The following is a 15,787-nucleotide window of genomic DNA, read 5'->3' as shown; positions in this document are numbered from 1 at the left end:
GCAATTTCTCATTATCACATTCTTTAGCCCAGCCATGAGTGAGTACTGTTGAGCACCACATTCTTGTAGGTTTCTTCAATAATTTACCTGGCCAATACTGGCATAGTCTTGCAAAATATTGGTTGTATGTTGTCCTTTATTTTGACTTCAGTCACATGATATCTAATTTTATCATTTGGTCTTCCTTAATTAAAACAAATCCCTGTGTTTCTTTTAAGACTCCAGCAACGTGAGACACATACCTGCTGACTCCTATTTTAAGTAACTTGGCCCAGTTTAACCCTGTCTTCATAAATCAATTCCTTCCTATCGAGGGACTACCACTGATGGGCAACTGATAGAATGTATTCTACCCTATCACTAACTTGACCAGCACTGGACTAGAGGAAGTGGCAGAGGCAGGTACAGTTACAACATTTAACACACATTTGGACAGGTTCATAGATAGGAAAGCTTTAGAAAGATAAGGGCCAAACACAGGCAAATGGGACTTGTTCAGTTTAGGAAACCTGGTCAGCATGGGCAAGGTGGGCCGATGGGCCTGTTTTTCATACTGTTGTTGGAACAGTTAGCACAAAGGGGAACCTGACCTATGAATTTCTTGTACTCTACTCTCCTAGAACAGACACTGGTCGAGCTGTATCAGTGATGAAAGTGAGTTCTGAATCTGACTTTCTTTTCTACTGTGAGTTCTTGAATTATATTCGCGGCTTAGTACTCTCACCTTCCATTTGTTGTTTTACTTGCTTTTATAACTGAGTGCAACTCTTGATTTTGTTCAGTAACATCTATAACGTCTTTCATAAAATGACAGATATAACACTTTGAATGGAAAAGGACAGTTTAGATAGGTAATGGCTACTGTGGCAATGGTAATGTCTAAATTTCTGTCTCTGAGACTATGAACGTGGCCACTGTAGATCTCACTGAAATCCAGTGAACCTCCTCTGCTGCCCTAGTTTCTGATTATAACTTTTCCTATCTCTTTTTGCTGTTCACATGGATGTGGTTCAATTGCGGACCAATTCATTGTCAGTTTATTGACTTTATCCACATGTCTGGATTTCATTGTTCTTTAGCCTTCCTACAAAAGGTCTCTAAGATTTACTTGTATTCTCTACATCCACAATGGTGAGATACTTGCTTTAACTCAAGAATGTAATCTGCAACCGTTTCATAGAAAATAGGAGCAGGAGTAGGCCATTCAGCCCTTCGAACCTGCTCTCCATTCTGATCATGACTGTTTATGCAACTCAGAGCCTTGTTCCCACTTTTCCCACATACCATTTGATTCCTTTAGCCTTAATAATTACATCTGACTCCATTGAAAGCAGTCAATATTTTATTCTCAACTGCTTTGCGTGACAGTGAATTCCACTGGCTTACCGCTCTGAGTGAAGAAATTTCTTCTCATCTCAGTGTTTAATGGCTGACTCCCCCTTGGACTGTGACCCCTAGTTCTAGACTCCCTGGGCACATCGCAAACACCCTTCCTGTATTTACCCTGTCTAGTCCTTTGAGAATTGTACGTGATTTGCATTCCTGTAAATTCCAGTGAACATAGTCCTAACTGAAATACAAACAAATTGCTGGAAAAGTCCTAACCAATCCAGCCTCTCTTTTTACATTAGTCCTGCCATGTCAGGAATCGACTATAGGCAGAACATCTTCCCTCAGATGAGAAAACCACAGCTGCACACAATACTCCAAGTGTGGTCTCAGCATGGCTCTGTATAATTACAGCAAGATATCATAGCCCCTGTACTTGAAGCCTGTCATGGTGATGAACAGTATACTGTTTGCCTTCTTTACTACTTGCTGCACCTGATTTCTCACCTTCAGAGACTGGTGTATAAGGACACACAGACCTGTCATTCCACCTCCTAATTTCCCAATCCATCACTATTCAGATAATAACTTGCCTTCCTACATTTGCTACCAAAATGGATAACTTCACATTTACCCACATATTTCATGTTAGGCGTTTACCCATTCAACTGAATTTGGCCAAATCTTACAGAAGCAACTCCACGTCCGCCTCACAGCTCACCTTCCCACACCAGATTTTGTCATCTGCAAACTTGGAGATTTTACATTTAACTCCCTCACCCAAATTATGAATATATGTTGTGAATAACTGAGGTCCAAACATCAGTTCTTGTGCCCCACTAGGTACTGGCTGCCACTTGGGAAAAAGACTCAATTATTTCTACTCTTTGTTTCCTGTCTGCCAAACAAGTCTCTATCTAGTCAGTTCATTACCCCAATCTCACTAAGCAACTGTTGACATTGTAATTCTCAGTGCAGTTTCATTCGTAATTGTGCTATAAGAGCCCAGAATTTAATTAACTTCAGCATCATTCATAAGACTGGTCTTTTGTAGGAAACGGTGATTAGATGCCAACATAAAAGCATTTGAGCCTCTCACGGTAAGAAAAATACTTGCCTTATCTTCGTCTTCTATTTTACAGGCTTTCACCAAAATGTGAATCTCTCACCTTAATGAGACCAGTGTTCTTCGTTAGAGTTCAAGTTCCCAAAAATTAGTTCTGATTATTTTCATCCATGCAGATTCAATAAACATGACACGTGCATTTGGCCAATTTTTTGAACCACACATACTTCATTGTAGTCAACGTTTGAAGTTCCAGAAAGCATGCTGCAATGGTTTTCAGTCCTTAATTTCTCAAAAGGAAATGTAAAAAGAAATTCTATCCTCTCCTTGTCACCTTTTTCGGTTGTGTATTGCATTGAGATAAGATTCTCACATGGTGACTCACTGAAAGCAGCCACCATTTAAACATTGTTCAACAAAAAAGGCAACAAAGAGGGCAGCTCTTTACAGTATACTACAAACTTTGTAAATCGTGGCATTCTATAGGGATTAATACTACAAAAATAGTTATTTACCTTTAGATATGAGGAGGGTCTCCTGAGGTTTGAAGCATTGGGATGTTAAGATGAAATATTAAGTACTTAAGTACAATGTCACATTAACATGAATGTGGATACAAGGAAATGTCAGGTTGCCACTCTAACAATAAGGGAGTCCACTTTTGACTGGATAGTTATGTAGGTAGGGCCAGAATCGTTGTGACACAGAAACAGTTTTCTTTAAGTGATTATATTGCAGAGAACAACCATCGTTCTGTGATGTTTTTATTTGGGAATTGAAGTGCATTTATGGGGAAAAAAGCAGTTCTTTTAAAATTTGTAGAGTGCTTTTTTCACTGTGTTATTACCATATTCCATTTAAGTAGCCAGAGAAGCCATGCAGTACTGACTTCTTGTGCATGAAACTATTCTGTCAATAAGTGTCTCAAAAAACCTACAAATTAATATTTGCAATTTGAAATTCATTGATGACTAAATCAGACGTCTTGACTTTGCAGGTTGTCACTTTGTGGTACCGGGCACCAGAAGTTCTGCTGCAGTCTAGTTATGCAACACCTGTTGACCTATGGAGTGTTGGCTGCATATTTGCAGAAATGTTCCGTCGAAGGTAAGGCTCGTTATTGGTGCAAGAATATTACAATTATTGAATGAAGTCCGGAGAATATAATCTCCTTCTAAAGCTTAGATGGGGGAAGTATTCTTCTAAACTCTATGTATAGTAGTATTGTGTGAATATTTCAGAAGGTATTTTAAGCTGATCAGCTACTGAGACAGTCCTGTTTGATGCTGGGACCTGTTGAATGTGCTGCTTGTCAGATCCATGTTCTGAATGGGTGACCTGCTATACCCCACCAACTTTAGGCTCATGCTAGGTTGTGTGGTTCTAAGGCTGGTCCAGCTGTGTAGTGTTAGATCTGGCTGGGGAACAGTCCTAGAGTGGAAAAACTGGGGATGCAGCAGTCTTCACTATTCTTGTAAGGGTCAAAAGCAAACACTTACTCCTGTTTGCTTCGTATGATTATGTGCTTAACATTGGAAGTAATTTTCTCTTCAGAGCCAATTTTTGAATGCACAATTTGCTTAGCATGCCCTCAAAGCTACTTTTGATTTGTAGTATTGTAGGGCCCAATATTCTTAATTTAAGCCTGATCTCCATGAATTAATCCGAGACCCATCTGTTTTGGGTCAGCTAATAGAAGGCGGTGTTAAAATGGTAGTGGAGCAAAATGGAACTGTAAATTCAACCAACGTGATTTAAGCCTGCTTTAGTCCTAATTCATTAAAACAGATGGAATTGAATTGCCCATATAGTCTCTTCACTATTTCTCATGAAACCAGAAATATTTTTGGAATGAGCTTCTCATTCTGCTTGTACTAGCAAACCTTCATCTACACAATGAGCCTATGTCATTGACGGAAGAGATTGTGCGCTATTGCGTATGTTATACCAAATAACTGAGTATGGAAGTTTGACTTCTGTTTGAGGTGCTTAGAATGTTAAAAGGGTAATCAGAGATAATGGGAACTGCAGATGCTGGAGAATCCAAGATAACAAAGTGTGGAGCTGGATGAACACAGCAGGCCAAGCAGCATCTTAGGCGCACAAAAGCTGACGTTTAGAGCCCGAAACGTCAGCTTTTGTGTTCCTAAGATGTTGCTTGGCCTGCTGTGTTCATCCAGCCCCATACTTTGTTATGTAGAATGTTAAAAGGATTTGGTTGAGTACACTTGAAACTATATTCTAGTAAAAGATCCATGAACAAGCAGGTGTAATAATAGAATTGAAGACTGGTTTGTAAAAATCTTCAAAAAAACAGGAAGTATCTTTTTTTAATGTGCAGTGATAACGGAAATCTGGAACTCACTCTAATAACAGAATTGGTTATTGGGCCCTAAAGCACTTTCAAGATTGAGATGGGTAGATTTTTTTGGGTAAGGATATCAAGGGATACTGAATTGACGTATAGATCAGCCATGGTCTACTCAGATGTTTGGGCCGACTTGAGGGGTAAAATGGCTTCCTGTTATATTCCTAACTAGCTAGGGAATGTAAATATTCTTTTTTGGTTTGTTGTGTGACACAGACTTCTGATTTGTTCATGCCACCTTTATAGTTTGCTTTGGCTTTGTTTACCACTGTCCAAAATAATAATTACATTAGGAGTGGTGAAGGTAATAGCAATAAAGAGAAAATACAAAGGTCTAGAAATTGGTCAAGTCAATGCCCACTCTGACAACTAAGATCTCAATACAGCAGGCAAAAAGTGCACACCATTTCTGTCCATACACCAGTGTCTGCCAATGTAGATAAGGACAAAATATTCTTTACTTGATGCCTGAAACACGCATTAGATCCTTTGCATTTGCAAATAATGGTCATACCTGGAGGTGTTTAGATATGGTGAATCTAGCACTGGAGACCCTTGGGCCTCATTATTCATCCACAGGGAACATTCTCATCACACTATTCCATGCACCCAAAATGACAAGGTAATGGATTCTTTGGCTCAATCTCTTTTCTAATTTATCCAACTTTAAAGTTAATCATCAGCTCTCTGCATGTGACTTCATTGAGTTTTCTAAGAACCCTGCTGCAGTTCTTGAGGATATCTTCACTTTGTGCCACACCTAACACTCTGTGAAGAAGCAGAATGTAGTGACCAGCTTTTTATCACAGGCCAGTTGCTGAGACATATCGTATGTATTGTTATCTGCTGTTTTACAGTAAAGAATTGTCATGCATGTCCACGTGATGGAAACTTGAAAGAAGAATTTATTTTTGCAGCACCCTTACAGTCTTTGTCATCTGTTGAGGATGAAAATTCGAAAGCATTTGGGAAGCTTGTAAAACTTTGGTAACTTCCATTTTTGCTTCTCAACATAAATATGCAGAAATAATTATAATTGTGCTGATCCTGATGAACAATCACACTTCTAAAACTGAAAAACATACAACACTTTGAGGTTCCTGAAATAATTTACAAATTAAATGTTGTGCAGAATTTTGAATTTGCAGTGAATTAAACATGTCGTTTGCAGTGGCAACCAAACTGCTGAGACACATTCACTCATTCAACTTCATGCAGACAGTGGTGCTGAAATGCTCAGCTTGAGAGCAAACCTGATTCTCCTCCCTCTCTACCCCAGAATTCATTTCTCATAAGCAGAAAATCTGAAGGCTGATAATCAAAAATATCAGCTGGAAAATGTAGAGATTTCAAAAGTAAGCACGACCACGCACTCTTCAACTCTAGTTGCCCAAGCAAATTAAGCTGGCGGTGCCCCAGACTGGACATTTCTGCACCTATTCAGATTAAATTTTGGGCATATTGGGGGCAGATCATTATAGTGGAAATTAAAACTGGGTGAGATGTAATATGTGCTGCTGATTCACAGCTCAACGTCATGCAAATTCCAAGTCCGTCCCATTTAGGTTTAAGGAACTATGCCTTGTATTGTTAAAAATAATAAATGAATAAAGTGTTTGAGGAATTGTGGGGAGAAACTATACTTTCCAAGTGTTGGATAACATCAGGATGAGCAATTTAAAGACAGGCATCATTGAGGCCACTTGAAGGGCAACAGTATAGAAACAAAAGTGTGGAGAACTGATGAGTTGCAGTACCCCAATATCATATTCCCCCCCCCCGCCGTTTTCCATCTCGGATGAGCACGGACATTTCCAAGACACTATTTCTTAATGCTACTCAGGCTCACTGCCATTCAAACTTTCACTTTTCTCTTGTGCACCCAATTCTTCACCAAGCCTGGGGTCGTAAGCCTTATTCAAACCTACAAATAGAAGGACAGATAATGTTAAGACATGATTTTTTTTAACCATTATGAACCGAACAGTGACCTAGGGTATTGTTGGTTTTTTGGGTCGTGCAGTTTTCAAGACTCCTTTTTCAATTAGGATTACTGTGACCCGAGGTACGAAAAGAAGAATCTTTCTGAACAGAGTGGTAATTGGAGTAGATTACTAGCATGGGTGTGAAACAAGAAACCAAATTATGTTTGAAAAAAATCACTGGGACATAATAAACAAGTGAAATTTAGTGTTATTAGAAATGCAGCAAAAGAACATTGTGGACTGGAGGACAAGATAGACCAATGGCTTTCTGCCTGAAGCTCTTACGTAAAAGTGCTGACTTGACATTCTACACTTTGAACATCATTCATCTAAATTGTATCCTGCTGTTATAGTTACCCAAGTTTTATACTATACATCTTTTATTATTAGTGAGTGTTGTATTGACATATCCGATTGTAATCTTGAAACATATCCAATTTCTGCTCAATACAGTCTTCTGTTGCCTCAGCAGTAAGTGAACTGGTAATATTACTAAAAGCAATGCCAGTGATGCTGTTTATTTCTAGGCTGACAAAGAGAATTTCAATTTTTGAGAAGAGGGAGAATAATACTACTTTAACACTGTTGTTATGATTAAGTATAATTACTAAATCAGCCAGGATCCTGCAATTATTCTCAATCTTCTAGCTCTCCATCACAGTTAAGTAGTTTGATAAGAAATTAACTTTGAAGTCATTGAATGCCGACAGTGTGGAAGCAGGCCATTCGGCCCATATTGTCCATACCGATCCTCCCTAAGAACAGCCCATCCAATCCACGTTAACTCTACATTTTCCATGGCTAATCCACCTAGCCTCCGCACCCTGGACACAATGGACAATTTAGCACGGCTAAATCTTTGGACTGCAAGAGGAAACCCACAGGGAGAATGTGCACACTTGACATGGATACTCGCCTGAGACTGGAATTGAACCCGGGCCCCTGACACTGTGAGGCAGCAGTGCTAACCACTGAGCCACCATGCCGCTCAGAAACTTTAAGTATTAACGATTACAATTATGTTCCAGTATTATTCTCCCTCTTCTGAAAATCAAGAAACCAGGAATAGTTCTCTCCACAACAGCTTCCCCAGGTGGTAATAGATATAATTCCTTTGGCTGAGGTAGTTCTTCTGCTGTGTGTTACTGAACAGAAGGTAGTTAAAACCGTTATCTTCGTTACCTGTGGTTAAACTCTAATATTAGAATGTTAAGATTTTGAATGATTTATAGTCCTGTGGTTTTCCTTTATGTTATCTCCACATGTACTTCTGTTGCCTGAACCATGAAGTCATCCTGAAAAAGCCACAAGAACAATTCCTTAGCATGCACCTCTTAACTCTTGTACTTTGAGTTTCTTGCAAATAAGTTGCTGGTTCTGCATTTTAAAAGAAAAGGCAAGTGCCAATTATATTTCAGCATAAAAATCCAAAGGATGGGGTCCTGGCCTGTGTGCCGGTTTTGCAATGCTGTTCCTTTAGACTGGCAATGTTCATCTTAGCAAGGTTGACACTGGGACAACAATCTTGCCTGCTCCATGTATCAGGCAAATTGTGGTGTTGGAAGTCCTTGTTACAGGGGTTGTTGAAATTCCAATGTGTCTCCTGATACTCCTGAAAGTTTCTCATTGCACATGCAGAATGTTGTGCATTTTTGTGCCCTGCCAGTAAAAAGCATGATGACACCCAAAATAAGCACAATAAAAATGAATGAATGGGACAGAATGGCATCACTGCAGTACTAACAGGAATAGCGCATGTATACTTGCAGTATTCACAAGGGTACATATGAAGTATGCATTATCTGGGACTAACCTGAAGGCAGATGGGTAGAAGGTGCATACAGGGTCCCATACAAAGAATAATGGAGCAAAGGGAGGCATGATCTTTGTTAAGTAGATGCACCTTGTGCTGCCCAGACGGTGGACAGAGTGCAGTCAGGATACAGCCAGTGCAGGAAATCATCAGCTTCCATGAACTACAGAGTTAGAAAGATCCAGGGGAACAGTGTGATCAAGGAAAATGGGACAGTCACCTGGACTCTAGCAGTGGCAGCACACCTTGCCAGTTTTAGCAATACCACAATACCACCCCCACCCCTGTTTCCCACACCCCTTCCCAGGGAGGGTGTGAAACCCCAAGCAACAGGATGTGAAAGGAAGAGACAGAAAGGTGGGATGGTAAAGAAAATCACAGCCTCAACTACCGATAACAAACCTACTTTGAGATGATCAAGCCCAGTGTCACAGGAAACTGTAATTTTCCAGGTGGGTGACAACTATGCCCTTAACACCAAAGGTCTTTCAATGTGGAGCTTTGCGTGCCATGCCCCTGCTGGTTACAAAATCAACAAGGATTGAAACCCCTTTGCTCTGGTTTCTTCCAAGGACCAGTTCTGAACCTCCTTATGATTAGTGTTAACTCACAACAGTTACACGACACTACATCGTGCAAGTCACTGACACCTTCTTTACCAGAGTTGGTCACCACGTTCATTTCATGACAGACCCAGTCCCCGGGAGACAGAGGGAACTAAGTTTCATTGCCACCACTGGATTTCCGCCGCTACAGGACATCACTGATTGTACTCATATAAGCTTCACGGTGCCCAGAGATGACCCTCATTGGTTGATCAGCAACAAGGGTTTACTGTCCGTCAACATTGAACTGCTCTGTCCTCCACGCAGCTGCCATCATTTGTCATCTTTCTGGCTGCCTCAGGAATTCATTCCAACCCACAAAGTCTGTGGATTGGTCCTCAAGGGATATCTCTTGAAGAAATAGTAACTTATCTCTGTGAGAGCATTGAGACAGAAGCCCAGAGGCAATATGTCCAGTGCCATCACCTCTAAAACAACCATTGTTCAGGCCCATCAGGATGCCATTAATTTCATTTCAGGGATCACTTGTCTTTAAAAATCACTTAGATAAGCACATGAGTAGGAGAGGTTTGGAGGGATATGGGCCAGGAACAAGAGGTGGTACAAGGTTAGTTTGGGATTATGTTCAGCATGGACTGGTTCAACCGAACAGTGTATTTCCATACTGTTGACTCTATGACTAGACTCTGACCTATGATGAGGAAAGGAATTCAGTGTTTCGTGAGAGATTAGTACTAACATTTCTATTGAAGATGTGCATTGAGCCTTTTAAGTTCTTCTCACCGAGGATGAAGGATGCATATATGCTCAGTGGCTTGGCCCACATCATGGAATACATTATCCTCTTAATTACCTCATGGCCCTTTTCCAGTGTCATTTGTACAATGCAAAGAAAAGAAAACCATAAACCTTAACAGCATGAAAACACACCACAGACCCATTTGCCAGATTGCATGGCACTGTGTCCTCTGCACTTACCCAGTGGTATACCACTGGCATTTCGTCTCCAACAGCTTGATTATATCATCTGTTGATATCTCTGGATGCTTGCTTTCTAGTGATATATTTTTTAGAAGAACCCTGTTTTAAACAATGCGAAGTATCATTTTGTTTTGAAAGGTGAATATTATTTGAAAATTGTTGACATTACCCGTGTTTCACTTGGCCAAGCATCCTCTTTTACAATGTGAAACAGTTACAATTTCCATTATTGATTCTCCCTTGCACCCCAAGCACCTTCTGTCCTTTCATGTGTTCTATATAGCCTGGACAGGATTCAGTAGACTTTGAGAGTAAATGTATGGATATGGCCATGTGTAAAATCCAAGGAAATAGGGCATTCCTGGCCTATTATCAGATTTATCTGTTGCAGTTTTCTGTTAGGGTCCATCATCATTTTGAATGGAAAATTATATATTTCAAGTAACAGAGTACATAGCTTACACTTGTTGGTAATATATTTGAAGCCGTGTTGTCCAGTCTTTGGTCTCATCCACCAGCAGCATCACAAGACAGGATTCTTTAGTCACGATTGCTGAGGCCGCTGTAGCTGCTGTACACCGATGGCTGCGAGGCTCCCTTAAATGCTGAACCCTTTTTTTCTGTTGGTGGGCATGGACTGTTCTTCCAGGCCTATTTGCAGCTGAAAAGAAAAGCATCACACAAACGCATAGGCCTTAAAATGGGGGTAGAGCAGAAAAATGTTTGGATGCACTACTTAGATAATCTTTTGTATTATGAAACATTCTATGAGAATCCTTGCGCAACACATTTGACATTGAATAGATCATAACAATATTCCGAACTGTAACTTAACGTGACCTATTTACTGTCCAGGCTAACTAGACGGCCCCAGTTTGAGACTTTGATCTGTTCCTGTGCTGCTTTATCAGTTCCTCCTGGCATTTAAACTAACCTACCTCCTTCTACAGACAAAATATTAGAGGAAATACAAGCTCTTTGTTCACTTCTTATAATTGTGGTTTGGCAGCACTGGAAGTCCAAAACCACCATTGGAAGATTGTTCTTGCTCCTGCTCCTCTGATGCTGCTTGGCCTGCTGTGTTCATCCAGCTCTACACCTTGTTGTCACATTGGGAGATTGTTGTTTCTGTTGCCTACAAAATTGCCTCAAAACTTTAAGAATCCAGGAAGAAAGGTGCAAATTCAAGGAGCTCCGTGACTTCTCCATGCCTAGACAGAGTCTCCATGGTACTTCAGGATTTATGAACAGAGATAGTTCTGTTTCGTGTGCCAGAAAGCAAAAATCTAACCACTGGATTTGAACCTTCAACTTTTCTGCTGTTTATAGATAAGGTCACTGCCATTGCTATATGAGGGGAAAGTTGAGAAGAAGCCTACCCTGTGAAGACTTCTAAGCTTTTAGTTTACAAGGCACCTTACTGTTTATGCCAATATGTCAATCAAATTTGAATCCACCGTATCCTTATTTGCTTGATGTTCAGTATATTCATTGCCATTTAGTTCAGTCCAGCTAGTAAAGTAAGATGAATTGTTAATGCAGCTACATTGTTGATGACTTGATTCATTTAAGTTGACAAACATAGAAATAACACCAAATCTGGAATTTCCTGCCATCTAGTAATTACATGAAGCTAGAAACATAGCAGCTGGTGTCATTACAGATAAGTTTTAGTTTAGTAATTCATTTCCCATGATTTATCAGTGTTTAAAGATGAGCCATTTTCTGCTGATACCCCAAGCATCCGGACTGAATGTCTAATTGCATTGCATGTTCCAGTGTGACAGTGACTAAAGTGCACTTCGATTTGATTCACTCCGTGCAATGTCAAGAAATTGAGTGCACTGGACATAACAAAGACTGCAGGTCTCAAAGATGTCCTTGTTGTAGTGCAGAATGTCTATATTCCAACACTAGCTATGCTTCAAGCCAAGCTGTTCAAGCACAGCTGCAATACCAGCATCTACCCAGCAATGTGGAAGATTTTCAGTATTTTCTACTGATTGTAATGAGGTCAGCCAAGACAACTTCATAGAACATCAGTTCCCTGACTAGGGATGTTATTCAGGCCTAAAAGGGGAACCCTGGTTGACAAATCAGAACAGGAGTGTGAGCCATCCTGACTGTCTGAGAGCTGCCTTGGAGGAAGCTGGATTAATATCAAGGACTCTCGACATGTAAATAAATGGTAACTTGGTGACAGGATCCTGCCCTTGTGGGGTTATTTCAGTGGCAACAAGAGAAAAGCATGCTCCTGAAGAAATTCACCAGCAACATTCATTTTTGAGTTAGGGTAAGCATTTCTGGCATCATACCATTGTTTGGGAACCTTGATTTGTTTGATTCTGCTGTCAAATACTGAACCCAGTAAGTGGAAAGATAGCATTACTCTTTCCAGGCAAATGACATTTGGGCAGATGAAAAGTAACAAATAATTCTCCTAAGGGCTTGTGGAGCTGTCCTCTCAAAGTGAATGCTAAATTCTACTTTGTTATGTTCACTGTTTCTGGGGGATCATTTATTCTGACATCATTATGACATCAACCTTCCTCATTACACATCACCAGACCCAAAATACCCTTATCCCTGGTTGGATCCACAGCTTATAGTTCTAGGAAAATGTATCAAATACACTCTATTGTTATCCAAATAGCGGTCCTGTAATGCTGCCATATCATCTTGCTTTGCAAACCTTACATTTCGCCTGTACCAAACCATCCTTTTATTGACTGATGTAAATGCATTGGAGGTAGTTCAGAGAAGGCTTACTGAACTAATAGCTGATACAGGCAGATTGTCTGATGAGAAAAGATTGGACAGGGTAGCCCAGTACTCACTGGAGTTTAGAATTATAAGATGTGACAAGGTTTCTGTTCTCAGAGGGTCAGGAATCTATGGAATTCTCTTCCTGAAAAGATGATGGAAGCAGAGCTCTTAAATATTTTTAAGGCAGAGCTAGGTAGAATCTTATTAAACAAGGAGGTTGAAAGGTTGTCAAGAAAGGCTGGGCGTGTAGATTTGAAGTTACAATCAGGTCAGTAGTAGGAGAGTGCTAAACATCTTACTTCTGATCCTGATTTGATTCTACATATGTGTGGTACTTGACGATATATTTTCAACCCCTCACAAAACAGTGACTGCACTGAAACATCAAATAAATTTATTTAAAAATAAGATTGTCCCCAACAATGGATGGAGTTGACATGTAATAAATCTGCAATCATTCAAAGCAACATAAGCAGCCCAAAATAATGCCTCTGTCTGTTTATAATTAATGGTTGAAGTGTGCAGCACAATCTCAGGTGCAGTTCCAAATAGCTATCCACCTTCACAGAGGTCCAGTTTTGTATGATGTTATGAAATTTTATGAGATTTTATGAAATGTGACAGGTCAACGAGCTTACCTCCGGTTCTAAAATCTCAAAGTAGACAGGAGGAGAGAATGCTTTCTCCATTAATGGCCAAGAGGCTGTCCCCTCCATGACACTGGCAGCATAGGTGCCAAATATCCTTCAGTTCAGCGATGACATTTACTCAATGTTGAGTTTCTAGCATGAATCTTTCAGTGAATAAGCAAGTTTGCTTCTCAGCCAATAGATCTTTGGACACATGGAGCAAGATTCCCACAAACATGAGGGATCCATAATGTAAAATTTACTTCCTTTTCCTATCTTCGCTGCCACTTCAATACGTCATCATTTAGAAGTTATGACCCAAACAGACTAGCACTAATAAGGTAGTGGGAGATGGTACCGTTGCCAGCAATGAGGTGAGGGTACAGAGCTGCAGTAAAGTACAAATGCTGTGTCATTGTCAAAGAGAATAGAGAGGTCCAGTTGAAACGTGGCATAAAGCATTATGCCAAGCTTAGAGCATGTTCTTTGCAGCCTTCAGGTGATCCGTAACTCTGAGAGACCACTTTGTAGACCCAACCATGGTATGTACCTAATGACTGATAACTCACCTTTCATTGCAGCATGAGCAGAAGCTATCCACTATCCAAGTCCTGTTGTGAGAAGTTCAGAAGGAGATCATGAAATCTCAGCTTGTTGCCAAGCTGAGTTGGGCTGTTGTTGTATATGTACATACATATGTGTGAGTACACCAAACTTGCTTGTGCTTACCTCCAAACACAGACCTCCTCCCCCACCCCTGACACCAACCCTATCCAGGTCCTCACTCTTAATTTGCCCAGTGCCATTAATCATGCGGTCACCTCGGCCCCTCCTACTGACACTATTGACTATGTAATTTCCGCCAGTGCCAGCCACATCAGTTCCTCCGCTGACGCTGACAATGCCATCACTGACACAAACTATGCCACTGTCAGTACCAACAATGTCACTTCCAACGCTAATGATGTCACTTCCGTTTCCACTTACGTCACCATCCACATGCACACACCCATTTCGGGACAGTCTCCATCCCCACTCCTAGGTCCAGCTCGACACCTAGCTCCAGCCCCATGCCCTGCCAGCGATTTACCATGCCCCCAGACCCTCCCCCTCATGGAGGACGAATGGTCAGTCCTGAGCAAAGGACTCACCTGCATTCCCGTGCACCCACACACTAATGAATTTTGTTCATCTATGGATATTGAACTTTGTTTTTCCTCTGCCTCTGCACCTATTTCTTTGTCTGGGAGTCGAACCCACCCCCTGCTGACCCCTTCTCCTGCCTCCAACAAACCTCATCCTCCTGGACACCACCCTACAGCCTCCTATCCTCCATCGACCTCTTCATCTCCAACTGCCATGCAACATCAATCTCTCCACCACCCTCATTCACTCCAGACTCTCCCCATCAGAACACGCAGCCTTCCCCTGCCTCTGCTCCAACCTCAACCTCACAATCAGGCTCACGTATACTGACGGGGTGTGCAGTAGTGGTATGGTGTGCTGACCTCCAAGTCACGGATGCCAGGCGCCAATACTCTCTCAACTCCTCCTCCCACTGTCTCAGTTATGACTCCATCCCTGATCACCAGACCCTCACCTGTCAGACCATCCATAACCTTATCTCCCCAGGAGACCTCCCACCCACAGATTCCAACCTCATCATTCCCTAACCCTGCACCACCCATTTCTATCTCCTTCACAAAATCAACAAACCTGACTGCCCCAGCCAACCCATTGTCTCTGCCTGCTCTTGCCACACTGAACTCATTTCCACTTGACTTGACTCGGCCTCCCCGCCACCGCACGCGCACCCCCCCCCCACAAGTCTGGGAACTCCCAGCTTCGTTCAAGACACTGCCAACACCCTCTACCTTCTCCAAGACTTGCAATTCCCTAGCCCCCAAAATCTTATCTTCACCATGGACACCCAGTCTCTGGACACTTGTATTAACACACAGATGGCCTAAAAGCCCACTGCTTCTTCCTCTCCCACAGGCCCAATCAGTCCCCCAACACCAACACCCTCATCCACTTAACGGAACATGTCCTTACCCTCAATGACTTTTTCTTTAACTCCTCCCACTTCCTGCAAACTAAAGGGGTGGCTATGGGCACCTATACAGGTCCGAGCTAAGCCTGCCTCTACAGTCCCTCCTCTGCTGTTACACTGGCACCATTCCTCACCTCTTCCTCTGCTACATCGATGACTGTATTGGCGCTGCCTCGTGCTCCTGCAAGGAACTCGAACAGTTGATCAACTTTACTAACGTCTTTCACCCCA

At 41.5% G+C, this 15,787-nt stretch overlaps 1 protein-coding gene across 4 annotated transcripts in view; it reads left to right on the top strand.

The window, feature by feature from the left end:
- Window positions 1–15,787, top strand: part of cdk6 (cyclin dependent kinase 6) — a 233,213-nt gene that overhangs the window by 195,356 nt on the left and 22,070 nt on the right. For all 4 annotated transcript variants that reach the window (XM_048521459.1, XM_048521475.1, XM_048521467.1 and 1 more), the window contains exon 5: window positions 3,393–3,502. In XM_048521459.1, the coding sequence (XP_048377416.1) occupies window positions 3,393–3,502 (110 nt within the window). The remainder of the gene's footprint in view (window positions 1–3,392; window positions 3,503–15,787) is intronic.

Source organism: Stegostoma tigrinum, chromosome 2 (assembly GCF_030684315.1).
Source record: "Stegostoma tigrinum isolate sSteTig4 chromosome 2, sSteTig4.hap1, whole genome shotgun sequence".
NCBI classification, from domain to species: domain Eukaryota; kingdom Metazoa; phylum Chordata; class Chondrichthyes; order Orectolobiformes; family Stegostomatidae; genus Stegostoma; species Stegostoma tigrinum.
Note: the sequence above shows the minus strand (reverse complement) of the source record. Positions and strands in the feature narration are given on the sequence as shown.